Source organism: Octopus bimaculoides, chromosome 16 (genome assembly GCF_046866305.1).
Source record: "Octopus bimaculoides isolate indiv1 chromosome 16, ASM4686630v1, whole genome shotgun sequence".
NCBI lineage: Eukaryota > Metazoa > Mollusca > Cephalopoda > Octopoda > Octopodidae > Octopus > Octopus bimaculoides.
The window spans coordinates 38227484-38243729 of NC_142943.1; the positions used below are offsets into that span (position 1 = coordinate 38227484).

At 36.2% G+C, this 16246-nt stretch overlaps 1 protein-coding gene across 1 annotated transcript in view; it reads left to right on the top strand.

Annotated features, from left to right (window-relative positions):
- Nucleotides 1–2306: 2306 nt before the first annotated feature.
- LOC106883902 (UTP--glucose-1-phosphate uridylyltransferase) overlaps nucleotides 2307–16246 on the top strand; it is a 64834-nt gene continuing 50894 nt past the window's right edge. The window contains exon 1 of the mRNA XM_089364463.1: nucleotides 2307–3171. Within this exon, the coding sequence (XP_089220589.1) occupies nucleotides 3163–3171 (9 nt within the window). The 5' untranslated portion in view covers nucleotides 2307–3162. The remainder of the gene's footprint in view (nucleotides 3172–16246) is intronic.

Here is a 16246-nt window from a genome sequence, read left to right on the forward strand (position 1 = left end):
CTTTGTTAAATGAAAGTGTAGCAAACATTAACCAAGCTACATCATTCATGAACATACTCTCTAACAAGCAAACACTGGCCATGAAGCATTTTGCTGAAAGACCTAAAGCATAGCAGTGTTTTCTCCATAAGACAAGACACGAGCCTGCCACAGTCTATCAAAGAGACTGTGAAAACAGAATGGTAACTTACTTGTATTGGGTTGGCAACTAAGTTCCTGCCGTTTTTTTTAATTTAAATTTTTTAAAAGATTTAATAAAAAATAACTACTAACTAATCAATAATGTATTCATTTCCTAACATTCAAAAAAATTTTCAATACCTCATTGGTAGAAATCACCCGATTTCGACTCGAAAAATTGATCCAACCAAGCTCTCATTTCTGCATCAGTATTGAACGAAACTCCGTGCATAGCATTTGAAAGAGATCGAAAGAGGTGGAAATCCATTGGTGCCAAATCAGGAGAGTACGGCGGGTGTGGCAGCACTTCCCAGCCATGCATTTGAATGGCTTCTTTGGTCATATTGGTGCTTATTTTATCAAATCTGAAATGTTAATTTGAACTCAGAATGCACTGAGGTTAATTCATTTGATTAAAAATTTTTCATGGTGGTGCCCCAGCATGACCGCAGTTCCATGACTGAAACAAATAAAATATAGAATACAAAAGATAAAAAAAAAAAGAGAGTTAAAAACCATGAGGAGGAGGAGGAGGAAGCTAACCATTCCTTCTTTTAAGTTTGATAAGACTGGATGGTTACAACTAGAACGTTTCTGATTCTAGGACTTTGCATTTGGTGTAGGGACTGACTTAGGCTAAACAGCTAGACCAGTGGTCCTTCTGACTATTATGGGTACTAAAGAAAGGGTAGAGTAATGACTAATTTCAGTAATTTCTTCTCTTTGGTGGTAAATATGTCAAGAAGAGATCCACTCCAGCAGATCATGAAACTGCTATAGAGAATTTTTTATGTTGCATTTTTCTATTTACTCTTTACTCTTTTACTTGTTTCAGTCATTTGACTGTGGCCATGCTGGAGCACCGCCTTTAGTCGAGCAAATTAACCCCAGGACTTATTCTTTGGAAGCCTAGTACTTATTCTATCGGTCTCTTTTTGCCGAACCGCTAAGTTACGAGGATTTAAACACACTAGCATCGGTTGTCAAGCGATGTTGGGGGGGGGGGGGGACAAACACAGACACACAAAAATACACACACACATACATATATATATATAATTATAAGATCTGGTAATTATTCATATATTAATATATTAATTAATATCGATTAATTATCAGGGGGCCAGCACATTTAAAGAATCAAAGAGATTCAGAAATATTATCTGCAATCTCAGGGGATTAAGGTACATTTTAAAAATAACGTTGACCACTAACGTGGACAATTAATGCGCTAGAAATAGATCACATTTTGTGTCTATTAAGACCTAAAAAGTCTTGTTGAGAACTTTTTAGGTCTTAATAGACACAAAATGTGATCTATTTCTAGTGCATTAATTGTCCACGTTAGTGGTCGACGTTATTTTTAAAATATATATATAGATAGATAGATAGATATATACATATACATATATATATATACATACGACGGGCTTCTTCCAGTTTCCATCTACCAAATCCTCTCACAAGGCTTTGGTCGGCCCGAGGCTATAGTAGAAGACACTTGCTCAAGGTACCACTCAGTGGGACTGAACCCGGAACCATGTGGTTGGTAAGCAAGCTACTTACCACACAGCCATTGACTTTCCATGATCCACTCTCATTTGACCCACATATTTGTTGCATTTCTGATCTTATTGATGTCTAAGGATGGATAATGATATGTATGAGTCTTTTACCAAATGTAATTCCAGAGAAATGAAGAGGCAAATTTACCTTATTGTATCTTACTCATTTTGCCCAATGTAAATTTGTCTTTTATATGCTCAAAGAGAATGGAGATAATTTTCTGAAATAGTGTTTCTGAAATATGTTATAGTATTTCTAATGCATTTAGAGAAGGTTATTTGCTTTGCTGATATAGTCCTTGTTAGGTTTTTTTTTTTTTTATCTCTTACTTGCTTTAGTTATTAGACTGCGGTCATGCTGGGGCACCACTTTAAAGAATTTTTAGTCAAATGAACTGACTACAGTATTTATTTTTTAACGCCTGGTACTTATTCTCTCGATCTCTTCGGTCGAACCGTTAAGTTACGGGGGTGTAAACAAACCAACACCTGTTGTCAAGAGGCGTTCACACACACACACACACACGTATTATATGTATATACGACGGGTTTCTTTAAATTTCTGTCTTCTCTGAAGGCTTTGGTCAGCCTGAGGCAACAGTAGAAGACGTTTGCCTAAGGTGCCACGTAGTGGGACTGAACCTGGAACCATGTAGTGGGGAAGCAAGCCCCTTATCATACAGTTACATTTGTGAAAATATATTTTGTTTCTGAAAGTAAAAAATTCAGAAAAAAATCTCCCCGTTATACACACCCACCGCACAAAAAAATACGATAAAAATAACAAAAGGAAAAAGTATTTGAGCAGCAACACAATTCACTTTCTGTTAGAAACGTGCAGTCGGTGCTTTAGATCAAAATTGAAAATGTTGACTGCCCCCAGGAAAGTTGATCCAAAAGAAAGAAGAGAAAAAAAAAACGAAGTTTTGAACTCGTTTTCAATGGGTAATTGCTTCACTGACGTGGCGGCGAACGAACTTGTTTATATGAACTACGTCAGAACTTGTTTCCCTCACACACCCACAAAACAAAAGAAATGCCAAAACACAAACAAACATCGTAATTCAAATACTGCTTAAAATAGTATTATTATCGTAGTATTATTTATAAGAGTCAATTGGTTGGATCGACTGCTTTTCAATTGACAAAACATTCTACTCAAAATAGCCCGTCTGTGAAAAACTCCCAAGAGTTTTAAGTGACAGTCAGGGAAATAACGTCACAGGTGATTGAAGCAAATGCGCGCTGTCGTAGTAATCATAACCGCGTGTAAGCTTTGAATGAACATTGTATGTCGCAATATCTTGTCGAACAGCAGCGAAACATAATATATCGTCCGTAAAATACTGACGGAGACGAGGGCAGATAAGAAAACTCAATCGGGTCGACAACTTACCGTTCAATTTGTTCTCCAATCATGTCAGAAGTAAGTACTATATACAGACTTTAAATTTCTATGTTGTTCGTTTATGTATCAATTTACTTATGTGCGGGTGTGAGTATAGAACTAAAATGGTTTGTGTTCGTGCGTTTATGTATAGATGCACGCCCCTCTTTCTCTTTTTCATACTTTCTGTCTGCCTCTGTCTCTCTATATATACATACATACATGCACATATATTTACACACATGCTTATATATTACATACATGTGTTTGTGTGTGTGTGTTTCCGGCTTTTTAATTCAAAATAAAACAACAAACTTTATATAAGTATATATATATATATACACGGAAGTATATATATATATATATATATATATATATATACAGAGAGAGAGAGAGAGAGAGAGAGAGAGAGAGAGAGAGAGAGAGAGAGAGATAAGTAATATGTATATATATATATATATATATATATATATATATATATATATATATATACTGTGTAGATATTTATGTACATATAATATATATGTGTGTGCGGTCGCGTGTGTATATATAAACAGGGGCACATTCCACTTCATCTGAACGATTTTCACCGAAGCAGATCCAGAACTAATTGAGAATTAATTCGGAGCTCATGACAAAATTTTTTATGAAGTAAGTAAGAGAGAAAAAGAATACAAAACACATAACGTCCATTCAAAGAGGTCCCCGTCTGTCCCATAGCCTAGAGCTGAACTATTGTTAGTTATCAATGGAATTTGGTTGACAGAACGAAAGTTGTGCAGACAGCTCATCTTAGATATACATTATTTACATCATATTTTCATTAGTTATATATATAAGGTTTGTCCCTTTATGGCCAGTTAATGGTTCAGAAAATAAGAGTTCGATAAAATATGTAGCTGGCTAAAATCGCTATCGTGTTGGGTGGGGTTGATAAAAATCAATTAAAGATCATAAATGAGATGACACATTATGGTTGTTACAAGACTACTGGTGCATAAAGTAAATAAACAACTCTACCCCAATCTCTTTATCTATCTATCTATCTATCTATCAGTATATGTGTACATGGCATCAGCATGGGCACTTATTATGTGGCACCAGCTTGGGTGTGTTTTTGCATGGCACTGGCACACGTTATTTTTATGTGACACCAGCACCTTGGGACCTTGGGAGTAAAATTTTGTAGATGGAAACTGTGATGAGAAACCCTTTGGAAGGACCGTGTTAATGTCCTTGGGTGGTAGGGAAGAGCCATCTTGGCAGCATTATAGCCCCACAGTCAGAAAAAAAGCCATGCACTGAAAACTTTCGATGTGCAGCCATGGCATACATAAATAAGCTCTAGGCCCTTCTCTATACCCTCATCCCCATTTACATCTATGGTGCCCCTAGGCAAGTAGCTTGTGTGCCCCTTACTTTAGAAAGCACTGGGCAAACTTAATTTGTTGCCTGGTTTAATATCACATGGTTGCCTTTGGTGGAATTCACCCTGTTGCAAGTATTTAGGTCAAATTTCCATTCTGAGAAGAAAATTCTCCCTTCTTCCTCTTATTAATCTTGAAGACCTTCAAAAGACATTGTCTTTTCTCCTCTTATTAAGTTAATAATAATAATAATAATAATAATAATAATAATCCTTCCAGCTGGAGGCACAAGTCCTCAAATTTATGGGGAGGGGACTAGTCAATTACATTGACCTCAGTATGCAACTGGTACTTAATTTATTGACCCCGAAAGGATGAAAAGCAAAGTTGACTTCAGCAGAATTTGAACTCAGAATGTACCAACGGGTGAAATACTGCTAAGCGTTTCGTCCAGCATGCTAACGATTCTGGCAGCTTGCTGCCTTCAAATAATAATAATAACATTAATGGTTTCAAATTGTAGCACAAGGCCAGCAATTTTGGGAGAGGGGGCAAGTTGATTATATTGACCCCAGTGCTCAACTGGTGTTTATTTTATCAACCCCAAAAGGAAGAAAAGCAAAGTTGACCATGGTAGAACTTGAACTCAGAATGTAATGTTACCAAGCATTTTGCCTGGTTTGCTAATAATTCTGCCAGCTTGCCTTAATAATAATAATAATAATAATGATGGACTCTCCCATCAAAGATAACATATGAGTGTTGCACTAATGATCTGTTTATAGTGATCAAATGTATGTGACATACATTCCCTCCAAATCAATGTTACCTGAACAGGTGCACGGTGTATCAAATGTCAGATGTCAAAGTGATTGCAGACCAATGCAAGAGGAAGTGTTTTGCTCAAGAACACAACTCACCACCTGGTTTAGGAATTGAAACCACAATCTCATGATGGTGAGTGTAGCACCCTAACTACTAGGCCATGCATCCCCACATAATAATTATTATTAATAATGTATGTAATGATAGTAATAATAATATTAATATTAATAATAATAGTCTGAAATTCTTCCACAAGGGCAGCAATTTTAGGAGAGGAGATGAGACGATTACATCGACCCTCAGTGTTCAACTGGTACTTAATTTATTGACCCCAAAAGGATGAAAGGTAAAGTCAACCTCAGTGGAGTTTGAACTCAGAACGGAGCAACAAGCGAAATACCATTAAGCATTTCGTCCAGTGTGCTAATGATTCTGACAGCTCACTGCCTTATTATTATTATTATTATTATTATTATTATTATTATTATTATCATTATTAATAATAATGATAATAATAATAATAATAATAATAATAATAATAATAATAATGGCAGTAATTCAAAAGATAGTGCTCATGGGAACTGCCCATATTCTATGTAAAATACTGTCTATGTAATCTCAAATTTTAAAACAAACTCATAATTTTCATGTTTTCTTAAACATTCTCTTGAATGTGCAAAACCAAATATGTCCAAAACCAAATATATGACACCCTAGGCATAACACCAACATGAACTTCTAACTTGTTGTCTTTTGAGGTCCCTGGGTGAGACTTGGAGACATCTTGTACAAATACAAAGCAAAAGTCAAACATATATTAATAATAATAATAATTAATAATAACAACTACATAAAATGGCTTTACTTGGAATTGCATGCATACTGCACAAAGTACTGTATGTCTGAAGTCCTTGTTTTGACTTGACAGGTAGTACGAATCCCTAGTATACACAATATCTTCAGACTGCAACATCACAATATTGAATAGTATGTGATGCCTTCAATAATAATAATAATAATAAAAACTGTAAAGGTTGTGTCTGTAATAATTGGTGCAATAGGATATTGGGTTGAATCATAAATAATTTTTGATTTTGTTAAACACCTTTACTCATGAAAAAAATTTTACAAAGAATTATTTTCAATTATCAGTATAAAGGTAAAATCTAAATAGTTCCCCTCCGAGACACAAGTCAATGATGTAGACGAATGAATGGTTAAAGGAGACTGGAATGGAATGTCCTGTAGAGTTTCTACAGAAAGTTTACCTTTTAGAAACAGGAAAGATTATTGGAAGAGTTTTGAGCACTTGAAAGATTATCGAAAGCTTGTGGATATCTAAGGTTACTAGTAGTAACCCACTATCCACATAAATTCTACCAGTAATAAGGCCAAAACTGAATCAAGTTGAATACTACTACTAATAATAATAATAGCAAAAGGGGCTGATTGCTATCTATCTCAGATATCAGGAAATCCAAAAATCAAAGAAATGAAAAAACTAGTGTTCACGGGAACTGTTCATATCCTACATAAAATTTTGTCCATGTAATTCCCAAAACATTTTAATCTGTAAACAGTGTCAAAATCCTTATTCAATGTACATAATAGCAAACCCCTTTTACTGTCGTCTTAACATCAGACTATCATCCTTTAATCAAATTACTTCTAAAACAAACTTCTAATTTACTTATGTTTTGGTAGACATTTTCTAGAACACTACTCTGTGCAAAACCAAAAATATGGCACCCTAGCCATAACACCAACTTGAACTTCTAACTTGCTGTCTATCGAGGTCTCTGAGTGAGACTTAGAGCCAACTTGTACAAATACAAAGCAAAAGCCAAACATATAATAATAATAATAATAATCCATTCTACTATAGGCACAAGACCTAAAATTTTGGTGGAGGGGACTAATTGATTACATCAACCCCTATGTTTCATTGGTATTTAATTTATTATTATTATTATTTCAAACTTTGACACAAATCCAGCAGTTTTCAGAGGAGGTAGTAAGTCAATTACATCAAACCCAGTGTTCTACTGGTACTTATTTTATTGATTCCCGAAAGGATGAAAGGCAAAGTTGACCTCACTAGAATTTGATCTAAGATCGTAAAGAGCCAGAGGGAATGCTACAAAGTACTTATCTGACACTCTAACATTTTGCCCACTCACTTTCAATAATAATAATTTTTTTCCTGTAAACTCCATGGATTGGAACTCAGTTTAGGTTTAATATGATTACTAGTTGCAAGTAGGAGTACAATTCCTGCAATATTTTAATGAAAGGGTGTTAAACTGTCACTCTGTTTAACACAATTACCTGGTCCTTGAGTGCTTTTAGTGGTGAGTGTTCAAGCAAGGTCACCACTTTGTCTGAGAGTAAGGGCCTCTCCTTTCTCTTCTCGTACGACTTGGAAGCCCTGTAAAATGTCCTAGATACTGCACTTAGAAAAAAAAATCAAAATGTATTAAAGATACATGTAATAAGCGTTTTGTCTCTGTAAATTCAATAGATTTGGAATAAATCATCATCATCATCATCATCATCGTTTAACGTCCGCTTTCCATGCTAGCATGGGTTGGACGATTTGACTGAGGACTGGTGAAACCGGATGGCAACACCAGGCTCCAATCTAATTTGGCAGAGTTTCTACAGCTGGATGCCCTTCCTAACGCCAACCACTCAGAGAGTGTAGTGGGTGCTTTTACGTGTCACCCGCATGAAAACGGCCACGCTCGAAATGGTGTCATTTATGTGCCACCCGCACAAGAGCCAGTCCAGGGGCACTGGCAACGATCTCGCTCGAAAACCCTACAAGGCCAGTCAGGCGATATATATATATATAGATGTATATATATATATAGATGTATATATATGTAGATGTAAAGTGAACACTAATCACAAGTGAGAATGGTGTTAATATTTGAATAAATATTTCTTTTGGCCTTATTTCTCACAGTTTCTTTTGTACTTAAAAACCTTGAGAACCATTTCCTTTTCCTTGTAAACCAATACAGAATTGTTTTCCTCTGTGTTTGCCGGAATAGTCTAAACTTAACTTCCATTCATTAAAATAAAGCTCTGGTTAATTATAAGGTGTGTCTTTGTAAGTATGGAATAATTACAAATGAACATGTGAATTTCAGAACAAAGTAAAAAAAAAAAACACTAAAAACACCCAGTGTCCTACCATTCAATAAGTAATGGTTATTAATTTGCTTCAGCTGATATGTTTGTTAATATAGATAGGGAATATTTTGACCTGAGGTTATTGGACTATTGTTTTGTGGAGAGAGAGAAATAATTCAGCATTCAAGCAAATTCTGTAGGAAGCTTTTATAGGTTCTGTTATCATAGGCCTTCTAAGGCCTACTTTTTGTTTGAAATTTTTTTTGTAAAGAAGGCATGTAACGTATTTACTCTTGAAATATGTTTATTTAAATGTTGTGAAAATTTGTTCAGCTCTATACAATTATACATGTAATGTCTTTCACAAACCCTGTCCTAGCACGTTATGAATCTAGTTATTCTTTTGTCATGAATTGCCCAATAAAACACTCAATAAATAATCCACAATTCACACTATCGTTTCAAATTTCAAGCTGGTTTTTGATTATCACCTTTATTCACTTGTGAAATATTTCATGCTACAGATATATATATATTTGCTGAACTATGACCAAACACAATTTTTGGGTGACATCAATACATATTTTTTCTTTTTTTTCCTTTTTTTTTTTTTTGTTAAAAAAGGTGTAACCATGGGCTTTACCTTGTTTTGTCACACTAGTGTTTGTACAATCCTTGTATATGCATAAATGTCTCCCTTTATAAGCAAACTATGATTTGCTGATGATGTCTATTAACACAATCTCGCTGAAATATATCCAAAGTTGTTCCCCCTTTGCTAAAGATCAGGCTATCTTTCTGTTCACTACATTTCCTATTTCCTAAAGAGGTTTAATAAACTGAAATATACATAGAGTTAACACACCTATCAGCAAAAGATCAGATTCACTTTCCTCTCTATATATTGCTTATTTCCTGAGGAGATTTTATAAAACCAAAATTACCTATAACTTAACAAGACTATAACATGCATGGGGTTGTCACCCTTGTTTGCTAAAAATGAGATTATCTTTCCTCACATCGGATTATCATCATCGTCATCATTTAACATCCATTTTTCAAGCTGACATGGCTTGAGTGTATTTTTGATCATAGGTTTGTTCAGTTAAGGTAAACTCAGGTGTTATAAGTAAGTAAATCACTGACACTGGAACATTACAATCTAGAATCTGAAGATTCATAGGGCCAGTTATGTGATTTGCATGATTTGTCACCTGGATCATCTGGATCAGCCCAGCTGTCTGGTGCCAAGTCAGCTCTGCTGGCCCCAGCAGTCGATCCATTACCCACATGCTCCTGCCATTCTCCTCCACATTATTCCAAACATCTTTCTTATATCATCTTCTCACCTGATTGGAGGTCTTCCAAGAGATCTCTTCCATTCATGTCAGTGCTACTCAACAACTGCATGGGTCTACCGATTGTCCATGAACCTTCCGACATGACTGGCACATTGTAGTTTTTGCATGGCGGTATTCTGCAACGATGTCGTTCACTCCAGTTCTATCCCTGATCTCCTCATTCTGGGTGTGATCTCTTAGCAAGATTCCCAACATCAATGGCACTCTGCTCCATAAGCAGATGACTTGTAAGTGACCAAAATCACAACATTCCCCAAAACAAGATGCCAGTCCAATGCAGGATAAATCATTTACAGCAGAGTCGACTGGAGCAATGCGAAATAAAGTGTTTTGCTCAAAAACTCACCACACCACCCAATCCTGGAATCAAAACCACAATCCTACAATTGTGATATTAACTCTAATAACTAAATCACGACATTAAACATAACACACTATGCTATATGTAATACATTAGTGACAAGCTCCTTATTAACACAAACTTGACAATGCAGCTGTTTTTCTGGCAAGTTTATTTAGTTGTGATTTATGTTTCTGTTTGAATACTACACTATCATTTTTATTTTATTTCTAAAATTTGTCTTAACTTGACAATCAAGAATAAACTATTCTATTTATATAATATATAATAATCTTTCAACTACTCTGTACAAATGTCTATGTATGAGTCGAGCCATCCGTTATCAATGCTTTTGTTGATACTAGAACATGATCTGTCCAATATTCAAGCAACTAGCATTTTTTGTTATATAATGTCATTTGTTTATTACGCCTGAAAATTGTATAATTGGTATGTTGCTAACACAATTACTCAGGATTTGTCATGGTTGATTTATATCACAGTGTAAAACTTGAATCTAGAGCAGGTGTTCTCAATGATCTTTTTTATCTATAGACCCCCTTTGTTTACTATTTTATTCTGGCCGACACCCATAGCCATTTGATGTTTTAAAACTAGTTTTCTAGAAACTTTATTCAAAATTCCTATTTTGTTTTTCACACATTAACTCATGTAGGTTGACCTATGTAAAACGTTAGGAAAAGAAACCTAACTGTTTCTTAGAATACAAACCAATACATACATCTAAAGCAAAATTTTTTCAGGGGCCCATAAAATACTATTTTGGACCCCCAATTTACTATTTTGTTATGTGCCCCCCACCCCCAATCTTATATGGACCCTCAGGGGCCATATGAACTCTGGTTGAGAACCACTGGTCTAGGGAGAGCGTTGTTTTTCAGAGCCAACCTGAAGAAAATTCTAATTGGACCCCACCTGGAAGGCCATGTACTGTTTATCTTGATATGAGGCCAACATGTTTGGCATATGCAAATGTGATGTGTGTGCCTGTTGTACCCTTATCAGACAGCTAGTCATGAAGGGCATATTGGACATGGTATATTTGTACCCTAGCATCACTTTGATGGCATGAGCTGCTCTCTCACTCAGTAATAGCAATAATAATCCTTTCTACTATAGACACAAGACCAGAAATATTAGGGGACTAGGTTAGTTGAATACATTGACCCCAGTGTACTTATATCATCGACCCCGAAAGATGAAAAGCAAAGTCAACCTCGGTGGAATAATGATAATAATAATAGTAATAATTCTTACTACTATAGACACGAAACCTGAAATTTTTGAGGAGGGGGGTTAGTCAATTACATTGAACCTAGTGCTCAACTGGTACTTATTGAGCTCAATGACATTTGAACTCTCGAAGTATAAAGATGGACAAAAGGCTGCTAAGTATTTTGTTCAGTGTGATAATGATTCTACCAGTTCATTGCCTTGATGAGGGAAAGGATCAGGAGAGAATGTTATCGCAGGGTGAGAGCAATACTCAAGACAGAGCTAAACGCAAGAAACAGGATCGAAGCAATCGGTGCTTTAGCCATACCAGTCGTGACTTACAGTTTCAATATCATTAACTGGTCAATTACTGAAATATGTAATCTTGACAGAAAAATACAAAAACTGTTGACAATGCTTAGAAAGCACCACCCTAAGGCAGATATAGAATGACTTTATCTGCCAATAAAAGAGGGAGGCCATGGACTTTTACAACTGGCATTAACAATGAAGATTTCCACAATTGGCCTAGACACCTACCTGAAAAACTCTGAGGACTGGATGTTAAAACTTGTCTCAAAACATGAAAGCAAGAAAGCATCTTACTCAGTAACAAAACAGGCAAAGGAATATCTAAGGGAATTCCAAATACAACAAATTCTGGAATTAAACATACGAGAAACAAGCGCAGAAAAAGCTAAGCGCATGAAAACCCGTGCTAAAACATTTCTGCCAGCTTGCCACCTTAATAATAATAATAATAATAATAATCCTTCTTGAATTTGTGGGAAGGGGACTAGTCGATTGCATTGACCCAGTGTATCACTGGTACTTAATTTATTGATCCTGAAAGGATGAAAAGCAAAGCCGACCTCAGCAGAATGTGAACTCAGAATGTGAAAACAGATGAAATGTCATTAAACATTTTGCCCGATGTGCTAAAGATTTTGTCAGCTTGTTGCCCTTACTTTTAATAAATAGTATTAATAATGATAATAATAATTAATTCTGGTTTTATTGGCCACACTAATCATGTGGAAGGTGCTTGTGTAGTTGTAAGTTTTTTTTATTTGCTTGTTTTATTTTCTTTGATAATAAAAATAGAAATTCTGAATGAAGTTAGACACCACCATATTTTATGTAGATAGATAAACATTGTAGATGTTGTCTTGATAAAAGATAGAATAATACTGCCTGCTACAGTGTCTCTGGTGTTTATGTATGTCCTGCAGGCAGGATTAAACGGTCAACAAGGAGTTGTTCTCTTATACACTAGATACTAAGGAAGGTTTTGTTTTAATTTACATATATATATATATTTTTTTTCTTTTTTGTGAATAGATGTCAGTTGACAGTGTCTATCTTAATTGCATATTTTAGTTCAGTTTGTTAGGTATCGGTGTCATAACATTTCTAAAGATAAGAACAATACACAGAGAACAGTTCTCTGCCCCCCCCCCCCGCCCCCCCCCCCCCGCCACCACCACCATGAAGATTAGAATATTTAGGGAAAAGGGAAGGTGATATAAGAAAGTTAAATGCTCTGCAGTGATTTAGAAATGTATATCATCATCATCACCATCATCATCATCATCATCATTTAACGTCTGCCTTCCATACTAGCGTGGGTTGGACGATTTGACTGAGGACTGGCGAACCAGATGGCTGCACCAGGCTCCAATCTGATTTGCCAGAATTTCTACAGCTGGATGCCCTCCCTAACGCCAACCACTCCGAGAGTGTAGTGGGTGCTTTTATGTGCCACCGGCACAAGTGCCAGGAAGGGGACACTGGTGACGATCACGCTCAAATGGTGCTATTTACGTGCCACTGGCACAGATTATTACAAAGTAACATAGCATTAACTATGAGAGAGAGACCTTTGGTTTCCAACAAAGGTAAAAGCTCTCTGAATTTTCCCCATCATATTCTTATTGTAACATTGATTTATCATATTAAAAAGAATATTAAAATTTATCAATATATTTTTCATAATATAAAATACTAGCAGAGGCACCCGGCGTTGCTCAGGAATGAAATTGTTGCTTATATACTTGAAGAAAAAAAGGCAAAATATGCTGTATAGAAATTTGAGGACATTCTGTAGATGGACTCTCAGATGAATGATGGCTGGGCGCCTCTCATGAATGGGAAAAATTGAAGATGTGCCAAAAAGCCTCATTGGAAACTTTTACGAAAATTAAAATGGGGATTAAATGAAAGAAATGATTTACGTGAATATCCTCACAAGAGTAATTGAAATAAATGGCGATTGTGGAACCCCCCCACATGCGCGCATACATACGTGTGTCTTTGTAAATATGTTTGTATACATCTATGTATGTGTGTGTTTGTAAGAGACAAAGTGTGAGTGAGAGAGAGAGGTTTGTTGTCATGTATACGTACATGCATAAATATACACACATCTTTGGATGTATGCATATGACAACACAGCCCTTGACTCACTCACACTCTTACAAACACGCACGCGCGCGCATACACTCGTGTGTCTTTGTAAATATGTTTGTATACATTTATGTATGCGTGTGTTTGTAAGAGACAGAGTGTGAGTGAGTGAAGGGGTGTGTGTGTGCGTGTGTATGTGTGTGAGACAGAGTGAGAGCGCGGTGTGTATGTAGTATTTACTCTCTCTCTCTCTCATACACACGAACACGCAAAATAGAGAGTGAAGCTTTTTGCCGTTGTTACGTCAATACCGGAAGTTGACATTGAGGAACCTTTTTAAAGAAGTGAATCTTAAATATAAAGCAATATTATTTATTTTTAATTAAAAAAATCAAATGAAGAGCCTAACATTCATCCGAAGTCAAATTATTCATGCATGACAAGTATGGAAGCATTTGGAGAAGTCAATTTCACATGAAAAGTGATTACACACACATCTCTGTTTTATATATAGTATAGATAAAAATCAATCTATTCCTCCTGCTGTCCATCTAATTACACATCACGGCCTACGCACAACACATATGTTGCATTTCTTTTTTTGTAAATGTTAAAAGTGACATAATACAGCATGATCATGGTCATCCTTGTCATGATGATGATCATCATCCCTTTTGGCATCCACTTTTCCATGCAGGCATGGCTTAGAGTTTATCAAGGCAGATTTTCTACAGGAGGATGCCCTTGCTGTTGCCAACCTTCACCTGTTTCCAAGCAAGCTAATATTTCCTCACGACCAAGCATGTTCTCACAGAATATTGGAAATGAATGACACAGTGTATCTGAGACAGTGACAACCATTTTACAACTATCACTTAATGTCAAGACTAAGAGACACAAACACACACGCACACACACACACACGACAGGCTTCTTTCAATTTCTGTCTATCAAATTCTCTAACAAGGCTTTAGTCAGCCTGGGGTTATAGTATAAGACACCTGTCCAATGTGCCATGTAGTTGGACTGAACTTGAAACCTTGTGCTATGGAAGCAAACTATTAACCACCTCATACACTTATGCTTACAACGTAACGTTACATATCTTTTGTTAATACTTGGTTCTTCCGCCATTGTTCTCCCTAGATTGCAAATGATTCTATCTCATACATTTCATTTATTTCAGTCATTAGACTATGGGGCACTGCCTTGAGGGGTTTATTTGAACAAACTGACCCCAGGACTCTTTTTTTTTTTTTTTGTTTCAAAGTCTGGGATTATTCGGTTGGATCCTTTTGCTGAAATGCCAGGGTGCCAAACAGTGTGTGTGTGTGTGCAAACACTAACACAAAGAAACATGCATATCTCTCTCTCTCTCTCTCTCTACACACACACAAATATATCATCACCATCATCATCAAACATCTATTTTCCAGATTAGCATGGGTTGGATGGCTTAACAGGAGATGGCAAAGCCAAAAACCACACCAGATTCCATAGTCTGTTCTAGCCTGGTTTCTGCAGCTGGATGCCCTTCCTAACACCAACCATTTTATAGAGAGTACTGGGTGCTCTTTACGTGGCACCACCACCAGTGCTTGAATCTATCAAATTAACTCACAATACATTGATTAACCTGGGGCTATAGTAAAAGACAATTGCCCAAAATGCTGTGTGTGTAGGAATGGACCATCTTGCAACTGTAGTTCACTTGAAACGTACTGCTTAATCAAATGTGTTATGGAAATTTTTCATCGTAAGATTAATCTTCCTTGACTCATCCATACTTTATACATTAATATACTTCAAGGAAGTGAGCAAGTTATGAAAATGTGATTGTCTTATGTTGTTTGTGGTCCAATGTCTGTCGATACATTGTACTACAAACAAGGTCATCAAAATGAAAACCTCTCGCCATTGTGGTTTGTACATCTGTATTTTGCACTTGAAAACAATCACACATTTAGAGAGACTTATTGAAATAATAAACAGTTTCTTGCAATATATAGCATTTGATAGTGAGTTTAACAAAGGATTCTTTTGAGTGACCTTTTAAGAAACTTCACGGTGAATTTAATTCTGGTTAGAATGTCATATGGAGTTCACCTCTAGAAACTCCTCTCTATTACACACACACACACACACATACACATACACACATACGTGATAGTTTTCTTTCAGTTTCCATCTACCAAATCCACTCAGAAGGCTTTGGTCAACACAGGGCTACAGTAGAGACATTTAACCAAAATGCCATGCAGTGGGACTGAACATGAAACCATGTGATTTTAAAATCACCCAGCCAAGCCATCCAGTGAAGCATACTGGCTTCATTTCTCTCAATTCTACGCCTGTCAAAACCCATGTTTCACTGCCATGTAGCATAGCTGTTCTCACACAGGCATCAAACTATCTGCCTTTCACTCTGGGAGAGGCCTGTT